We start from the raw sequence: 19932 nt of genomic DNA on the forward strand, positions 1-19932 counted from the left end.
ATAACATATCTTCCTTGCTTATCTGCTTCAATTAATTCCGCTGTTAGAGTACTTTTCACGTAGACAACCACTCCGTTTTTCTTATTCATCGCAGAGGCAACAAATTGCGTGCCCAACCTTGAGTTCGATAAATACTTTTGGTCCATAACCCTAATATGCGTTTCTTGCAAGCATATAACATCAATCTTAAATTGTTTTAAATATTGAAAAACTTTCTTTCTCTTCTGTGGTGAGTTTAATCCATTAACATTCCAAGTTAGAAATTTAGTCGCCATGCTTGGTGCCCCGAAGCTTTTGGAGCACATCCTCAATAGCCCCTCTATCTTCTTTAGGCCGCGCTTCTCCCACAGCTTCACTGTAAGTACGCTTTGAGAGTTCCATAAACTTCTGCTGGTCTTGCTCTTATACTTGTCTTGCTCGTCTTAAAGCGGCACGCGTCAACCTCTGCTCTCCAGCAGCAGCCGATGAAGCTATAACTTGATCCCCTCCAGCACCATTCTCCTCTGTCTGTCCACCTTCAGCCTCTTGAGGTTTTCCCTCTCCAGCTCCCTTTGCAGCTTCCAAGAGTGATAGAGGGGTTGCTTTTAAAACATTGCTATAGAAATCACGCGCCTGAGTCACAGTAACCAGACGATATCTTTTACCTTCGTGCATCACCACCAATCCGACTGGAATCTCCCATCTGAACTTAATATCACGTTGCTTAAGTTCCTGCACAAGAAATGCAAAATCTTTCCTTCTCCTTAAGATCTTTGGAGGAATCTCTTTTAGAACCAGGACTTCTTGCTCAGCAACCACAACTTTAGTATAAGCAGCTTGAATAACTTCATCTCTAGTTGCTCTCTTTGTAAAATAGACCACCACATCTCTAGGTAGCTTCCTCTGCCTTGCAATCCATGAATTTACACGAAAAATTTTATCCATACATCCCTCTATTTCAGATGCTGGCTGGCCCAATACTGCTTCCAAAGCCTCAGAAATCAGCTGCTTTAAGTCTTCTTTAGGATTCTCTTGTAAGCCCCTGATTCTAATAGCATACTGCATCTGGTGATACTGGACAAGGCTCAATTCTCCGTCCATTTTATCCCTTAAATTTTCATTCTCCAGTACCTTTATTTCTAGTATAGAGTTCTTTTGACTAAGATCCTCCACTTTTTCATCCAAATGTTGCACACATTCAGCCACGCTTTCAACTGTAGACAAAATGTCTACCCTCATTGCACTGAACTTCTCTTCCATCCTCTCCTCCATTACATTAAACTTCTCTTTCATCCTCTCCTCCAGTTTCTCCAGTTTCTCCTCCAGCCTTGCCATCTTATCATCCATCATTTCTGACATTACCTGAGATTGCTTTGCAAAGGCATCTTGTAAGTCCGTCAGCGTCAATGCCACAGGAGGTGCAGGAGGAAGCAAAGCTTGCAACGATGTCTGTTGCACCAGGGAATTTCCCGCACTCCGAAGAACTTTAGAGGAAGATTTAGCCGCCATCTTTCCCCACTTTCACTTGTTGCGTACTTTCACTTTCAAGCTATAAAGTCCATTGAGCTAGGGAGTAAAAATAAAAGTCCACTCCACCTTGACCTCCTGTACCGCTCTGCCTGCTCCTTATTACTCCAAAGTCTTTCCTTCTGGCAGGGGTGGTCGCTAACGCCTGGCTCTGCTCCAAAAATCCCGGAGCAGAGACGCTGAGCAGCTCGGAGCAACCCAGGCTTCGGGGGGGCTCAATCCTTCAGCCGCCCAAGCTTTCAGCTCAGGCGGCCCCGGAGAGCTCAACCCCTACCTGGGGCCTCACCCCCTCCTCTTCTCCCGAGGAGGGGGCTTCAAATCCACCTAAACAGCTGATCGGCACTGTTTTCGGTGGATAAACACAGCTGCGAAGCGGACAGCCCGAAATGGCTGTCTTCGGCGATAGACTTTGTTCAAAGATAGACTTTGTTCTATCTTAATGTGAACTAAGAAATCTAAATGAACGATAAAGAACAGATGGATAGAGCTATCTATTGAATGAACAATAGGGAGACCATTTTATATATTTTTAAGAACACACTAGAAGAGAGGCTGCTGAGTTGAGGCTTGCCTATGTTTAATCCATGTTTCTTTGGAACTTGATTGACCTCCTGGATCACTCAACAATGGCAGAAGACATCTCAATGTCTTACTTCCTTCATGACTACTGCTATAGCTAAACATAAGGGACCCTCAGTAACTTGGGTGTGGGGTTTGTTGGGCAACAACTGTTAGTTGATGTAAAAATCAATCTTTTCAGAAATGGACTGTAAACACAATATTTAAAGCTGCTGAACATTTTTTCATCTCAATCGGTCTCTTCAATATGACTGAGAATTTCTGGAAAAATTCAATGCTCGAGGAACCTAAAGATGGAAGGAAAGTTGTTTGCCACCCCACAGCTTGGGATATGGGGAAAAAAGACTACAGGTACCAAAAGCTTATTTCTGCTCAGTCACATCCATTCTGTAAGTAAAAGAACAAAGTGGTAATTCCAGATATAACAGCAAGCAGCAAAGTTGTTCAATTTCATAATCGGGATATATTTAGCAATTAAAAACTATTGCATGATAAAATCAACATATCAGAGCCGTATATACGAGAACACTACTGGGAGTATAGATGAGGTAACTATTTTACAATCTACAATCTATTCACTAAATGTTAAGCTACCTGATATGTAAACTGTTATTTGCTCCAGTTTGTAAATTTATATATCTAATTACATTTGAATGAGGATCTGAACTCAATACAGTTGCAAATAAGAGGGTGAATTCCTATAATTGATGATTGGCTCTCCGTTATCTTTTCTGGGTTGCTATTATAATAAGACTGAAGGAATGATATTTCACCTTTATCTCAGGAATTAACATGATAGGATACCACCTCCGTTAAACCAGAAATCCACCTTCCTCAATAGTTGGGTATAGGGTCAATTTAGAAACATAAGCTAAGTGCATGAAAGACCACACTATTTTCAACAACCTTGTCAAAGTGCCATTCAATCTATCATGTTATAATCTCTACCTGAATTGTATTCATTGGCAGGATTAAGATGTGCACAAAAATAAATATGGAAGACTTCCTGACAGCACACCATGAGATGGGCCATATTGAATATGACATGGCCTATTCTGATCAACCTTTCCTGCTAAGAAATGGGGCCAATGAAGGATTCCATGAAGCTGTTGGGGAGATCATGTCACTTTCTGCAGCTACTCCAAAGTATCTCAAATCCCTTGGCCTACTAGAACCTACCTTTCAAGCAGATACAGGTGAGATGGCAGAGCATTCTGCCAGGTATTACCAGTTTAAGAACTATCATTGTAAAAATGTTACTATTGTACAGAGCACTGATAGAAATTAGTAAAGATGAAACAGTTGGTTCCTAGAGAAATTATGTAGTTAGCAATGTGTCTTTTGGAAGTTATTTGAAAAAAATAGCTAGTTTCTACCAAATTATTATTAATTTTTTGGTCTTCTTTTTAATATAGGATTTTAAGAATATATGAAAGATTGGTCTACTGTACATGTAAAACTCCTACTTGTAATTATAAGGGACAGTATGAACTTTGTTAACAATAATTTGTATGATGCCAATTTTTATTTTTAGGATTGCAATTTCAACAACACAGAAATTCTACTTAAACCTTTCAATCAATTTTGTTCTTTTCTAGAAACGGATATCAATTTTCTGTTCAGACAGGCCCTCACTATTGTTGGTACAATGCCTTTCACTTACATGCTAGAGAAATGGCGATGGATGGTATTTGCTGGGCAAATCCCCAAAGAACAATGGATGAAGAAATGGTGGGAAATGAAGTAAGTAAAAGACACAACTAGAGGAAAGTATGAAAAATCTTTGGAATGCTGAAATGTTTTAGCTCAGTAAATATTTATTATTAGTAAAGAGTTATGAAAAGAGAGTTTATTGAAAGTTCATTTATTCTCTATTTCATTATCAGGTCTACGGTACATTTGCCAAAACATGCTTTCCTGATAGAATGCTCTTATTATAAAAAGGTAAAGGTTCCCCCGCACATGCGTGCTAGTCGTTTCCAACTCTAGGGGCCGGTGCTCATCTCCGTTTCAAAGCCGAAGAGCCAGCGCTTGTCCGAGGACGTCTCCGTGGTCATGTGGCCAGCATGACTAGATTCCAAAGGCGCACGTTACCTTCCCACCGTAGCGGTCCCTATTTTTCTACTTGCACTTTTATGTGCTTTCAAACTGCTAGGTTGGCAGAAGCTGGGACAAGTAACAGGCACTCACTCTGTTACGCGGCACTCGGGATTCAACCTGCCAAACTGCCGACCATCTGATCAACAAGCTCAGCATCCTAACCCACTGAGCCACCGCGTCCCTGCTCTTATTATAGGGAACAATAAAAAAGGAGATAGAAAACCAATCAGATATGACCTGAAGTCTCAAATATCTTATGATGATAGCTCTGAAATTTAGCACTGTTTTAGGTGTAAAGTAGATATATTGAGACTTTGTTTGACTCTGTTAATTCTGGCAACCAGAAATAAATTCTGGTTGTTCTGGCACTCCTTGAGGCTTTGGTCTGCCGACACCTCAAGAAGCTATTGCTGATCCCACAACAGTGAACAATTGGATTATTTGAATCCATTTCAGTCAGGATTCAGACCTAGAAATGGAGTGAAAACAGCAGTGGTCATGCTTTTGGATGATTTCTGGCAGGAGTGGGACTTGGGTAATTCATCTGTCCTTGCTCTCAACTTCTTGGCTTCCTTTGACACCATATAACATGTGGTTGTTTTCCTTTCTATGAGGATGGTGCCAGTCAATGTTAATGTTAATTAAGAGTCAGAAACCCTGCTATGTCACAAGGCTTGGTATTCTTTCTACTCTCATTTAACATTAGCTGTCACCATTGGGTGGGGTCGTCATTATCATCATTATATTAATAACATTAAAATATACATCTCCCACCACCACCACCAAAAAACCCCATGCCATTGATGTTTTGCCCCAAAGTTTGGAAACTGTAGGGGTCTGAATGGAGAACAACAGACTTTCACTGAACCCTGGCAAGACTGACAAGTGGTTTGGATTTGGGGGGTTTTCTGGAACTGGGATTTTAGCATCTTTCACTCTGGATATGGTGGTCTTACTTCAGGTGGGGAGAAGACATCAGACAGAGCTTGTGCACAATCGGGGTCCTTCTAGACTCATGATTCCTGCTCAGCTTTCTAGTTGCTCATAGGAAGGCCTTTCTACAACTTTGTGTTGTGAACCAGTTGTGCCCTTTTCTGGACCACGAGGCTCTACTCAAAGTCATTCATGCCCTGATCACTTCCAGAATGAATTATTGTGTTGAAAGAAAAATCTTCATCAGGGTCCAGTCCAAGCCGAGAATAAACAAGATGGAGACTGCTTTAGAAAGAAGGTTGCAGTTTATTGAAGAGGAGAGCCAGACAGAAAGATGGCTCTGGGGAAAAAAAACTGAGAACATTCTTGGGCTTTTGTTTGGAGTTTTTCCTGTGGCATGAACTTTGACCTGAGTCTGACTGTGCCTTTCTGGTATTCTGATGGTGGTGGGCTAATCCTATTATGTCCCAAAGGTCATATCCCGCTTTCCTGGGGCTGTGGCTGATGACTTTTGGATTTTTTTGGTGTGAGGGATTGTTGATTCTAGGGATCTTTATCTTTCTAATCCCAGCTTCCTGACTCCAATCTTTCTGACAAGATTATCACATCTGCATTTCTGCAGACCTGGTTTCTGTTTGGGACAGAGAGACTTGGTGTGTGTGTGTGTGTGTGTGTGTGTGTGTGTGTTCTGCCTTTAAGATCCTTTAGGGAAATATAATATTCTTTCTTTTAATATTCCCAAAAAAATTTTTCTCTGTGTGGGGGCTAACCTCACAAATGCAATACACCCTTCATGGAGCTGCCGTTAAGGATTATCTGAAAGTTTCAACTGGTGCAGAATATGACAGTATGGACAGTTATGTGTGCCTATTGGTTGACACATGTTATACTTCTGTTTCATAAATTGTACTAGCTGCCAGCCTGTAGGCTAGTTTTGACCTTTAAAGTTCTACATGACATAGTTATTTGATGGACTGCCTCTTCTGATCATATCTACTCATCTCGTTGAGACCAGCAGGAGGTATATGCTGCAGGTTCCATCTACTAAACAGTTCCATATGGCAAGGCCCAAATATTGTGCCTTTTCTGTTGTGGCTCCCACCCGATGGAACATATTCCCTCCCCCCTCCCCATGTGAGGTTAACTCCATCTCGGTTAGCGTTTTGGAAGGCCTGAAAATCTGGTGCTTCTAGCACATTGGGGATCTCACAGGGAGCCTGTGCAATAGTTGCATTATGTTTAGATGGTTATTCTCCCACAATCTTTTTATTTACTGTACTGGTTTCATTTTTATTTATTTTTAAAGAGTTTTAATTGTTGTGATTTTTTTTAACTGTTGGTGGTACCCCATCCATTTCACATTTAGTGAAATGTGCAGTCATAGAAATGTATTTATTAAATAAATAAATAAGTAATGAAAGTATTATATAAAAAGGACCATTCTGTGGTTTTTGTTGATGGCATGTTGACATATCTTCTCCTGTGCTTGGAGAGTTAAAAAGAAGGATCATCTAGCAACAAATAGGTGGCTAAGCCCACCCTAAAAGTTGGGAGACTGTATCCTTTCTGAAAGAAGGATTACTGCAACAGTTTGAAAACTCAAGGATATGCTATCCTCAGTTATTTTCCCATCACAGGTAGCCATCACTTTATCTACTCCACTCTACTTCCAAGACACAATAACTTTTAACTTATAGAAGGGTGAAAGTAAAGAATGGAAAGCAGAGTTATATATGTGTAAAACTGGGACAAATGCTCTAAAAATACATTGATACTTTTTTTAGCAGTTGAATTTTTAATGCAACAAAGTGTCTGACTTTAAATCTTGTTTCCTTCTCAAATTCTAATGGAACCATTTCTCTTTTGTGCAGGCGAGAGACAGTTGGGGTTGTGGAACCATTGCCCCACAACGAGGAATATTGTGACCCTGCTACTCTATTTCATGTTGCCAATGACTACTCTTTCATAAGGTGTAATTTCTAACTCCTATTTGCTTTTTTATTTTTCCTATTTTTGTTAAAACCAATTTCAATTTCTTTTTGAATTCCTCAAATTGAATTTAAAACTTTACACACCTCTAATCTCTTTCGACAAAACAGTGGTAAAAATAATGGTGACATGTGGCAAGATGATTGAAATAACTAAATATGATCAGCATTTTACTATAAGAAAATTACTTCTATAAAACTAACTTTATAAAATGTTTTATTTATTTAATTTCTATACCTGCCCAATTTCATACAAAATGTTGATATTCTTATTGTAATCAGTAAATTGGTTTTATCTTCTCCCCATCCCTTTTCTAGATATTATACAAGGACCATTTATCAGTTCCAATTTCAAGAGGCACTTTGCAAAGTTGCTGGTCACACAGGGGAACTTTATAAATGTGACATTTCTAACTCTACAGCTGCTGGACGCATTTTGAGGTAAGTAAAAACTTGCTTCATAATGTATTATTTGAATATCTGTAGTGAAATAAATTCTTATTGTGGACTCTAGATATCACTGCAAGTGTACACTTGCTTTAAAAGAAGAAACAGATGATAAGATGAAAATTAAGCCTCTCTTTTTCCCCCTCTCAATTTCCCCTGTAAGTTGTTCAAGTTCCAAACATGCTATTGTAGGTTTAGATTCTGGATGGAGGAAAAGCAAATGCTAACATCCACATGAACCTGAAATCTAAAAGAATCAATAATCCAAGTGACCTTATATACAGTAGTTCTTATGGATTTTAGAAATGTCATATTGCCTGGAAACTGATATTATAACAGCAATTGCACAGAGGAAGTTCTGTTCCATATTTTGTTGTATAGTTTTAAGAGTTTTCTGGGTGTCAAGGAGATTGCTCTTCACTCTAGCAAGCACAACTGAAAATCTGGGCTCTATTTAACAATAACAGCTGAATTCTGTTATTCTAGTCATTCGAGACATTTGCCACAATCTTTGCTGGTGCTGATTACTACTCACATAGAGTAACTCTTCTTGAATTTAGTACCCCTTATCTTCCATTAACACAGTGTGTTTGATAAGTGATCTAAATTTTCTATATCTTTTTTAATACAGGGAGATGCTTGCTTTGGGTAGTTCTCAGCCTTGGACAAAAGCTTTAGAAAGTATTACGGGAAGCCAAAAGATGGATGCAACACCCTTTCTTCACTACTTTGATCCCTTACTCAAGTGGCTGGAGAAAAACAACAGCAATGAAAATGTGGATTGGAGTGTAAACTGGACTCCATGTAGGGTTTTTTTGTATAATGTAATATGTGTGTCTCTTTTTTGGGCGGGGGGGGCATCCTGGTCTATGGATGCTATTCTTTGACCATTCCAGATGTGGGAAGTCAGTCCCCCAGAGAAGGAAATATTAAAAGGGCAGAAAAATATATTTCCTCAAAGGATCTTAAAGAGGCAGGAAAGCATACCCAGTTTTTCTTAATAGCCTCAGGTCTCCCTTCCCTCAAGCAGAAACCAGCTCTGGAGAAATGCAGATGGAGGCCCGAGCTAGAAGATTAAGAAGACACCTAAAATCTACATACCCCATCCAAACTCTAAAACAGGACATAATAGGAGGTTTGAAGACCTCTTAGCTAGCTGGTAGTGGTGCATATTAATAAACATGGATATAATAGCATTAACCCACAGATGCACACCCAGACTCAGGTCAGAATACATGATACAGGAAATAGCCTCAAATAGGAACAGGAAACCACTCCAAACAAAAGGCTCAAGAGGATATAAAAAACACTCCCTACATGTGCTCAGCCCCTTTTCCTCCTTTCTTCCAGAGCCATCTTTCTATCTGGCTCTCCTCTTCAATAAACTGCAACCTTCTTTCTAAAGCAGTCACCATGTTGTTTATCTCTGGCTTGGACTGAACCATGATGAAGACTTTTCCTCAACACAGAGAAAGAACTGAAAAAAACCCAAAAATTTCAGGAACAATTTGAATTGTAAATAATAATATTTTGAAGTATACATTATTAATTTTATTTATTTTTATCTCTTTTTAAATCTAGATTCTAAGGATGCCATCAAAGTGAGGATCAGTTTGAAAACAGCACTGGGTGATGATGCAGTGAGTAGATGGTGTCAGGATTTCATTATTTGGGATTTTTTTAAGTAAAATGAAAATAGACCACAGTGCAATCCTAGGAAAATAGAAAGTAATTCTTACCTTTAGGCAAGCGATAAAGGTATGATGGGGAAAAATGGAGGAGTCATGGAAAATAGAAAAAGTGTTGAGTATCTTGAATATCGGTGAACATTGTGTAAAAGGGCTTTTCAACCTTTTCACAGACTGTACCACTTTTAGTACATGACAATATTTGAGTACTGCCAGTGCTTAGCAAGGTGTCAAAAACTTGATAACTAAAAAAGGGGGGATTTTGGGTTTTACTGATTAGACTCATTTGTTGTTATAGAAATGGCTAGTTTATAATATTATGGAAAAGTAAAAGGTTGAAGTTCAATGTTAATGCTTCCTTCTCAACAGAGGAAGTCTGTTCTTTTTCCCTTTTCCCCCTCACTTTTTCCCCTTTTTCCTCCCCACTGTGTCCTACTATTTGCTTTTATATTTTTGTATTTTATTCTATAATCTAATAAAATATTACAAACTGTAGAAAAAAAGGAAAAAAGTACTGGCTGTTCCTTTGCTGAATCACTTTCCCTTTGCACTGACAAATGTATGATGAATTTATCCATGTTTATTAATATGCACCACTACCAGCTAGCTCAGAGGTCTTCAAACCTGGCTCTTTTAAAACTTGTGGACTTCAACTCCCACAATTCCTCAGCCATCATGGCTGGTTAAGGAATTCTGGGAGTTGATGTCCATAGGTCTTAAATTTGCTAAGTTTGTAGACCCCTGAGCTAGCTTGTCAGCCCTTCTTCCTCTCTCCCTCTCCTCTTCTTCCTCCCTGCCTTCTGAGCTCTCCTTCCACAGTGTAGTAAGAATGCACACACACCCAATCCCTTCTCTGTACCCTTAAAGAAACAGGAATCAAGTGCAAAGCAAGAAAGGCTCACAAAAGGTTCCCAGAATAAAGAAACACATAAACTCCTAGTTTTTTTTTTCTTTAAACTGCCTCAGGCGTGTCACATGTCACAATGTTGCATTCTGTGACTGAAAGGCTCTGGCAATTGTGAAAAGCTTTAGCTTTAAATTAAGCCTGTTTGCCTTCAAAGAAAACTTTCTAAAAGCCATAGACAGACTCAAGATAAGGGGGTAAAACTAATTACATTTGTTTAAAGGGATTACACCTATGGAAGTCAACACTTTGGACTCATTGCTAGCCTTTGTGAAACAGACTAAAATATTCCAATATTCCAAAGCACACAAAGGAGCCTCTGAATTATAAAAAGCTGTAAAAACTGTACAGAAATCCTTATGGTAACCTAATCAAGCTGCCAGCTGATCCAGAAATAAATAAACCCACCTCCTTTCCGACATGCTCGTCTCCTGGCTTTTCATTTCACCAGCACTGATTGCATTCTCCTGGATGGAGAAAATGAACCAGGGGACCTTTTCTTCCAGCAACAGCTGCTGCTTCTTCCCTGTCCCTGTTTCCTCCCTGACTGCTGAGCTCTCCTTCCACAGCTTCTTCTCCCCTTCTCTTTCCCTGACATCTTTTTTTCCCTGCCAAAACCACCTTCTTTTATATCCTCTCCTCTCCTCTCCCCCCCTTTTTCTTCAGTTCACCTCCAGCTCCACACTGCTTCTGGAAGCGCCCATCAGCTGGAGCCCTGCTGGGTCCTGGGGCTTCTGCCAGCCCCGACAGTCCTGCAGCTGCAGTTGCCTCTCTGTCAGGCTTGGGTCACTTCAGTTCATTCACCTCCTCTGCTACACTTCTCTACAACAGTCACGTACCACCTGCCACATGCCAAAGTACCACAGGTGGTATGTGTACCACTGGTTGAAAAGGCCTGGTGTAAAAGATCAATGCATTTGGAAATCCCTTTGTCAAATTTTGAGCTTTCATACAACATACTATTTTTACTGATGTTTTAGACATTCTTTCCTTTTCTGGCCAATGTAGCAAAGACATCTAAATTGATGCTCTGGACAATATCACTTTTTAAAAAAAATGTTTTTAAATCAAATTCCAAGAGGCAGGCTGTTTTATTGTTTAATAGTTCTTACAGTCAGGAAATTCCTCCTTAATTCAACTTTGGTTTCCATCTTAAAAATAACCATCCAGTGATATATTTTTGGTCCTACTCTCAGAAACAATAAAGAATAATTCTGAACAATTCTGTGCTTTTTACAACAAAGTCTTTCAGTCATTTAAGACATGTATTTTGTCTTCCTTCTGTTAATTTTTTGACAAAAGTTTTTCTTTAATGGTGAAAACTTCATTCACTTGCATGGGGTGGGGGGGCGGGAGGGAAACCAGGAATCTCTGTAACCAGAGAATAGTTTGAAGGCTGACTCTATATTTGTAGAGATCCTAACATTGTATTTGAATTCAGTTGTGTGTTCATTTACATAGATGAAATCATGTGTACAAAGATGTTCCCAGTAAGGTGAAGGTAATTTGAAAAGTACTTTCAAGGGGTCATATCTAAAGATGCAACTGTCGAGTAATTGTCACCTTGAATTTACAGTACAACTGGGATGAGAGTGAAATGTATTTATTCAAATCAACCATTGCCTATGCCATGCAGAAATACTTTTTAGAAGTCAAGAATAAAACTGTACTGTTTCAGTAAGTATATTCCTCCTTTTATTTTCAAAGGGGTTTACTTTTATACTATATTCATGACACTGGTGTCTGCAAGTGGGGATCAAGCAAGGCAAAATAACACTCCATTTATGATTGGGCACTGTTCACTTGCACTGCCATGACTTTCATTTTGCCTTTCTTCCCTTGAAGTCACGATTGATTTTTAATTACATCTAGATTTTAAAATGTATATATATATGGGGTGTATGTATGTGTGTGTATGGTTTTTTTTATGTGAGGTTACATGTATATACCCTCACACATTCCAGACTACATTAATCCAGGGCAGAAACATAATAGTTTATGATAAAAGTCAGTAATTAAAACATCCATAACCTATATTTATTAATAAAAAATGTCCATGGTAAAAATTAACATATCTGTAAGAACAGATATATTATTATCCATTACTAATAATACTAATAATAACAACTAGTAATAATAAAGATGATGAAGACATTAACCATAGGAAGAGCCCTGTCTTTCCAGAAGAGTCCTATCTTAAGCAATTTCTGGAATAGTGTAATAGATAGGATTAGCTTTAATGATAAAGGCTTAATTAATTAAATACATTATTAATTATAAAAATTCTATTTCCTTTTGAAAACAGGAAAGAAAATAGTGATTTTTCTTTGCCCACAATACCAGTTCAGCTCTATTTTCCATACTCCTAGAATATTTCATATGGTTCAATTGAGCAATGGAAAAAATGGAAAGGAGAAAAGAAAAAGGAGAAAAATGGAAAATATTGTGAAGAAAACTGAAGTATAGAGATGGCCAGAACATAGTAGAGTGAAATATCTAATATTTATTTATTTATTTATTGAGATTTTTATACCGCCCTTCTCCCCAAGGGACTCAGGGCGGTTCACAGGGCATATATAAATAGCAATACAAAAATTAAAAGAAAATTAAACCAATGCCCAATTAAAATACAACAATGATAGAATAATAAAAACCAATTAAAAAACCCATATACCCCTATCAGGCCAGACCAGCTAATTCAAATAAATGGGTCTTCAACCCGCGACGGAAGGATCGAAGGTCCGATGCCATCCGGAGCTCAACCGGCAGTTGGTTCCATAATGCCGGAGCACCCACAGAGAATGCCCTCTCCCTGGGGGCCACCAGTCGACATTCCCTGACCGGAGGCACCCTGAGGAGGCCCTCTCTGTGGGCACGCACAGGGCAGAGGGGAGTTGACACCGGCAGCAGGTGGTCCTCGAGGTATCCCGGACCCATGCCATGTAAGGACTTAAAGATCATAACCAAGACCTTGAACCTTACCCGGAAGACAACTGGTAACCAATGTAGCTCGCAGAGCAAAGGTGTAACATGGGAGACCGGGAAACTCCCAAGACAACTCTCGCGGCCGCATTCTGTACCAGTTGGAGCCTCCGAGTAGTCTTCAAGGGAAGCCCCATGTAGAGAGCATTACAATAGTCTAGGCGAGAGGTCACAAGCGCGTGAGTGACCATACACAGGGCATCCCGGTCCAGATAGGGCCGCAACTGGCGCACCAGGCGAACCTGGGCGAAAGCCCCCCTAGTCATGGCCACTATATGATCTTCCAGAGTAAGTCGTGAATCTAGGAGGACTCCCAAGTTGCGAGCCCTATCCACAGGGGGTAAGAGCTCACCCCCCATAGAAAGCGATGGAACATTTTGAATGTCCCGGGATGCCGGAATGTACAGCCACTCAGTCTTGTCAGGGTTGAGTTGAAGTCTGTTCCTCCCCATCCAGACCCAAACCGCCTCCAGGCAACAGGACATCACAGCGAGGGCATCACTGGGGTGGTTTGGGGTCGAAATGAAAAGTTGGGTATCATCGGCATATTGATGATACCCAACTCCAAAACCACGAATGATCTCACCCAGCGGTTTCATGTAGATGTTGAACAGGAGAGGCGAGAGGACCGACCCCTGAGGAACTCCACAAGCGAGAGTCCTAGGGGTCGACCTCTGCCCCCCTGCCAACACCGACTGCGAGCGTCCCAGGAGATAGGAGGAGAACCACTGAAGAACTGTGCCTCCCACTCCCAATCCCCTGAGACGCCGCAGCAAGATACCATGGTCGATGGTATCGAAAGCCGCCGAGAGGTCTAATAAGACTAGGACAGAGGAATATCCCCTATCCCGAGCCCTCCAGAGATCATTCACCAGAGCGACCAATGCTGTCTCCGTGCTGTACCCGGGCCTGAAACCCGATTGGTAAGGGTCCAAATAATCCGCTTCATCCAGGACCAGAGGGAGCTGATGCGCCACCACACTCTCAACAACCTTCGCAAGAAAGCGAAGGTTGGAGACTGGTCGAAAGTTGTTCAATACAGCTGGGTCCAAGGCAGGCTTCTTGAGGAGAGGTCTCACCACCGCCTCCTTCAAGATGGTGGGGAAATAACCCTCACTCAAAGAAGCAGATATAACCGCCTGGAGCCAGCCTCGTGTCCTCTCCCTAGCTGCATAAACCAGCCAAGAAGGGCACGGATCCAATAAACATGTGGTGGAGCTCAGCCTCCCCATAATCCTGTCCACTTCATCAGGGGTCACAGAATCAAACTCCTCCCAGATAACATTGACAAGACCGCCCGTGTCCTGATCGCCAGACTCTGCCCAGCTGGAGTCCAAACCGGTCCGAATCCGAGCGATTTTATCCGACAGATGTTGACTAAATTCCTCGGCACTACCCTGCAAGGGATCCTCCCTCACCTCCTGATTAAGAAGGGAGCGAGTCACCCTAAACAGGGCAGCCAGGCGATTATCTGCGGACGCGATGAGGGTAGAGAAGTAATTACACCTCGCCGCCCTCATCGCTGTGAGATAAGACCTAATGTAGGTTCTTAACCGCAACCGGTCGGATTCAGATCGGCTGGACCTCCAGCGGCTCTCTAGGCCCCGTTTCCGACGCTTCATCTCCCGGAGCTCCGCGGAGAACCATGGAGCTCGCTGGGATCTGCACTGGGTCAGGGGCCACAAGGGTACAACCCGGTCAAGTGCCTCAGTGGCTGCCCTTTCCCAGGCTTCCACTAAGGCATCCGCCGAGTTGTGAGCAATGGAGGCAGGTGGGGACCCCAGCGCCGCTTGGAATCTATCAGGATCCATTAAGCGTCTGGGGCGGTACCATCTAATTGGCTCCGTACCCCCACGGCGGGGGGTGGCAAGATGGAAGACCAGCCGCAGGAGGTGATGATCGGTCCATGACAGGAGCATAATAAATGGAGAGCCCCCACCAAGATCATCCAACCACCGTCCAGATAAAAAAATCAGGTCAAGCGTGTGGCCTCCCTCATGAGTTGGTTCAGAAATTACTTGCGTCAGGTCCATGGCCGTCATGGAAGCCATGAACTCCCGAGCTAGCTCAGATGAGCCTCCCAGGGATGGTAGATTGAAGTCTCCCAAAACTATAAGTTTGGGGAACTCAACCACCAACCCCGAGAGGATATCGAGCAGCTCAGGCAGGGCTGCCGCTGTGTGACTAGGTGAAATGTACACCAGCAGCAAGCCCAACTGTGCCCCAGAACCAAATCTCACAAAGAGAGACTCACACCCGACTATCTGAAGAACGGTGGTCTCCCGCGGACATAAGGTCTCCCTGATAATCACCGCCCCACCCCCACCCCTACCTTGAGCTCGTGGCCGGTGTAGCACCCGGAAGCCTGGTGGGCAAAGGTCAACCAAAGGGACCCCACCCTCTGGGCCCAACCAAGTCTCCGTGATGCAAGCCAGGTCCGCATGCTCACCCTCAACTAAATCCCTAACGAGGGGAGCTTTGTTAACCACAGACCTGGCATTCAGGTACACCAGCTGGAGCTCAGGAGGCTGTATATCCTTGCTCCCAGAACCTCGGGGAAGAAGCAGAGGGTCGGAGCGCCTCACCGCTTGCAAATAGCGGAGACGGCCCTCCCGGTAACGATACGGCCCCCTGTCTATCCACCTGCTGCCATTCCCCGTCGTGGGAATTGGTAATCCCACGACCCGCTCATGAGCCCCGGAGACAACCACACCCTGTTCTCCCCCCGCGCGGTCAGACCCAAGTCTGGCCTGAGCCATGGTTGATTGGCCACCCCCCATAGCCAGACAACCCCCATCTCCCACCCCTCTCCCCAACCCCATAAAAAAATTCAATAAAAAAGTAATCAGGGGCCTCCTATTAAATTTGTGTTGACGGCCCCTGCCCCTGCCCAGCCATCTCTCAGGGTCCCAGGACTCGGGCCCTTCATTGAGGTTAAGAGTATTTAAAGAGGCGGGTCGCACCCATGAGAGTGGGGCACCCCTGAGGGCGAGCAAGTCCGTGCTGGTGTATATGGGTCCAACAAGTCCAGGATAGGCAGTCCCATTGTTGGTCATGTCCATAGGAGGATCGAAGGCCAGGAATAAATATCTGGATCCACACCCAACTGCACTGCCACTCAGTTATAAAAATATGTGTGAGTGGGACAGGATGTTGTTGCTTTCTAATCATTTGTGTAAGGCTGCCAGAAGTATAGACTCAAATAATTTGATCCTGAAGAAAAAAAATCTTATTTTCTATGTAAAGCATATTAAGCTAATTTTAGTTATTGGTGTCCATTTATTTTAATTCAAACTGGATATTTCATAAAATATTAAATGTGTATTTTTTGGATGATTTGAGCTCATTTTCCATCTTTTTGCATATATAAACATCTATTATATAGTCAATGTTTGCAATGCGTATATTCCAATGACAATAGGAAGGATCCCTTTGTTGGCCTATAATTTGTATCAAATATTAACACAGATGGTTCTAAGCCTGAATATTTCTAATCAATACAATTTTCTCTCCACCAGAACAGATAATGTCTATGTGAGTGATGTGACACAGAGGATCTCCTTTTATTTTGTAGTCAGCATGCCAAAAAACATTTCAGAATTGGTTCCTAAATCTGAAGTGGAAGAAGCAATCAGGTGAAACTTTGGACTGTAAACAAATCAATAGGGTCAGAGTGATTTGTACTTGGACAGGAGATCCTTGGGGAATATCAGGGCTATGAATTTAAGATTGATAAGTCAAAAAACATTCCAGAAGAATCATGGTAGTTAACCATTTCTGTGATGTTTTTGAAGAAACTCATGGATGTTTTCATGAAGTCATCAAAAACAACTTTTTTAATACAGGAAAATACAGTAAAGATTGTATGAGTAATTTGAAAAAAATGGCATACAAGCAACATTATATTACCTTGCTTCGTGTGTATAATCAAGTTCAGACATGAGAAATGCATGTACCGTATTTTCCGGCGTATAAGACGACCCCCAACTTTTGAGAAGATTTTCATGGGTTAAAAAGTCGTCTTATACGCTGGAAAATACAGTAATATTGATGTTAATGTTGAGCGACATCATTGGAGTATGGATAATCAGTTCATATACAACATACAAAACATGATTTTTTTCAGAATGAAATAAGAATGAGAAAGTCAACATAAATAGCCCACTTCCAGTGTTGAATCATGTATATAAATCTTTATTGTGATCTTAGAACAATTCAATCTAATGACATTAAATTTTAATACTAAGATCAGATCTAACAATTTTCTTCTTGTAATTCATTAAATATTGAAATTTGGTAACAATATACCTACTATATATCAACACCCACCTCCAAATTCAAGTAAATAGATCAAAGTATGTTCACAATGTATTGAACTGTCAGACTGCAATCACGTATACAGTTAGGTAAATAAATTATAATGAATAAGACTGAAAAATAAAAACTGAATTACAAGGCAAATAAAATAAGAATATGTCTTTTACCACTTTAGAGTAGTTTAAAAGTCTAAAATATATTACATTTAAATATACTACAAGGTCAGGAAAGATGAGAATTGTCAATGGGGCCTCCATTATTTATTGATAAAATGAAAAAGGCCAAACTAAATAGCGGAAATTCTGAGAAGGAAGGAAGGAAGGAAGGAAGGAAGGAAGGAAGGAAGGAAGGAAGGAAGGAAGGAAGGAAGGAAGGAAGGAAGGAAGGGCAAGCACCTAATACTTGTAACATTTATCACAGCAGGGTCACTTTACAATTGCAATAAACACTTTAGTAGAATGCCTGGAAATGTTTTAAAGAAAATTTCCCACTCCATTTACAGTCTATCTCGGGAACGTATCAATGAAGCTTTCAAACTGACTGATCAAACTTTGGAATTTGTTGGCCTCTTACCAACATTGGCACCACCTTATGAATCACCCATATCTGTGTGGCTTGTAGTATTTGGAGTTGTGATTGGTCTTGTAGTGATTGGAATCATTACCTTGATCATTATTGGACAGAAAGATCGAAGAAAGTAAGTGCTATTTATGGATGCTGTCGTCTTAAATCAAGGTTCATTTTGTACAATTTTGTGAATTTTAAGATAGGTGGACTGCAACTGCCAAAATTCCGCAGCTACCTCCTTTTTCAGTTCATGTATCTCACTGGTACCTTTAACCAATACCTACCATGTCGCAATTGTTTCTCAAGACTGATATTAAGCAGAATTTTACTAGAAAAACACTTTGTTTTCTGTACACATGCTGATAGTTTTTTTAAAAAAATAATTAAATACTAGTCAATGTATTATTTTTATGTGCAGGAAAAAACAGGCAGCAAAAACTGATGCCATTGAAACTGCTGCCATTCATGAAGAATGTGGACAAAGCAATTCAACATTTCAACCTGATGAAGCTGCCACAACAACTTTCTAAAAGCCAACCAAGTAAATGGACTTGCCCGAGGTATCTTTGCATGTTTGTGGCCAACACACTAACATACAAAGGGACATTTTAATATAGATAATGCTATATTAAAGGCTCAGTAAACCAGAAATGGATTTGTGGAGCACGGATGAATTCATGTAACTCAGCTAATCTTCTCTCCCACCACTTTTTTTTTAATTAAGCAAGCAGTTATGGGTTGCCATTTCTGGCTGAAAGTACTTAATAAGGTTTTTTTTCAAGAATATACTTCCTATGACTTTTGTCTGATTCTAATCATCATTTTAGTCATTGTCTTTCCACTGCAGGTTGAAGGCCTCTTCCAAATGTTTCCAACTTATACGGTCCTGACCTTTCTTTTGCCAATTGGGCCTGCAATACTTGCTGATGTCATCAGTCCATCTTGTTTTAGGTCTCTTTCGTGGACACTTTTTATCAAGTGGGATCCATTCTATGACTGCCTTGGTCCACCTGCCATCATTTCTCCTTGCTATGTGACCAGCCCATTTCCATTTCAATTATTTTACTCTCTTGATGATATCGTATACTTTTGTTTGTTGTCTAATCCATGTGCAGGTCTTTCTATCTTATCTTGTAATGCTGAGCATGTATCTTTCCATGGCTCTGCGCCACTCTTATTGTATTGATTGTGAGGTTAGTGTCCATATTTCACTGACATATGTTACAGCAGGTAGCACACACTGATTGAAAACCTTTCAGGCTTGCTGAATCCTTGCCAATTACATTTAACATGCCATTCAATTTCCTTTATTATAATTATAATCATAATCACATGCCTCCACACAAAGTTGCTCTTTGCCTCATTGGTCATAATATATGGATGCCATTTACAAAACTACATGTGCTGGTGGTGGTGGTGAATCCTTCTAGCTTCTAATTAATGGAAGGGATCTCAGAAAGGGATGTCTCAGCTGGAGGTCTTCTGCGAAGGAGGACTCACCACTTCATGTTGCAGTCTGTTTCATTGGCTGAATGTAGATGCTATCAGGAAATTCATCCTCACATATAGTCTGAACTTAATTCCATGTAGTTTAATCCACTGGTGCTCTCTGAGACATGATCTTTTATGTGACAATTTTTCAATATTTGAAAACTGCTGTCATATCTCCCCTCAGTCATCTCTTCTTTAGCTAAACATACCCAGATCCTTCAACCATTGCTCGTAGAACTTGTTCTCCAGACCCTTCAGCATCTTGGCATCATGTCAGGTCCCCACATTCTTATTGTTTTCCCTGCACATGTGCTTTTGTTTGAGGCCTGCCATTCTGCTGGGATGGGGGAATTTGCTTTGGCTTGGGATAACTCACTTTCTACATTTCCTCTCTTGCTTCTATGCACTTGAGAAAAGAATGTGTCTCCCT

The 19932-nt window shown here is 41.0% G+C and overlaps 1 protein-coding gene across 1 annotated transcript in view; it reads left to right on the forward strand.

The window, feature by feature from the left end:
- The window catches only part of ACE2 (angiotensin converting enzyme 2), a gene marked incomplete at both ends in the record, with an annotated part of 46074 nt that extends 27533 nt beyond the window's left edge, over positions 1 to 18541 (forward strand). Inside the window, 11 exons of the mRNA XM_083361286.1 lie at positions 2267 to 2436; positions 3055 to 3281; positions 3684 to 3828; positions 6990 to 7088; positions 7425 to 7547; positions 8185 to 8357; positions 9135 to 9193; positions 11722 to 11822; positions 16646 to 16762; positions 17947 to 18141; positions 18430 to 18541. Coding sequence (XP_083217412.1) covers positions 2267 to 2436; positions 3055 to 3281; positions 3684 to 3828; positions 6990 to 7088; positions 7425 to 7547; positions 8185 to 8357; positions 9135 to 9193; positions 11722 to 11822; positions 16646 to 16762; positions 17947 to 18141; positions 18430 to 18541 — 1521 coding nt within the window. The remainder of the gene's footprint in view (positions 1 to 2266; positions 2437 to 3054; positions 3282 to 3683; positions 3829 to 6989; positions 7089 to 7424; positions 7548 to 8184; positions 8358 to 9134; positions 9194 to 11721; positions 11823 to 16645; positions 16763 to 17946; positions 18142 to 18429) is intronic.
- Between the last annotated feature and the right edge of the window lie 1391 nt (positions 18542 to 19932).

This window comes from Vipera ursinii (genome assembly GCF_947247035.1).
Source record: "Vipera ursinii genome assembly, chromosome: 4".
NCBI lineage: Eukaryota > Metazoa > Chordata > Lepidosauria > Squamata > Viperidae > Vipera > Vipera ursinii.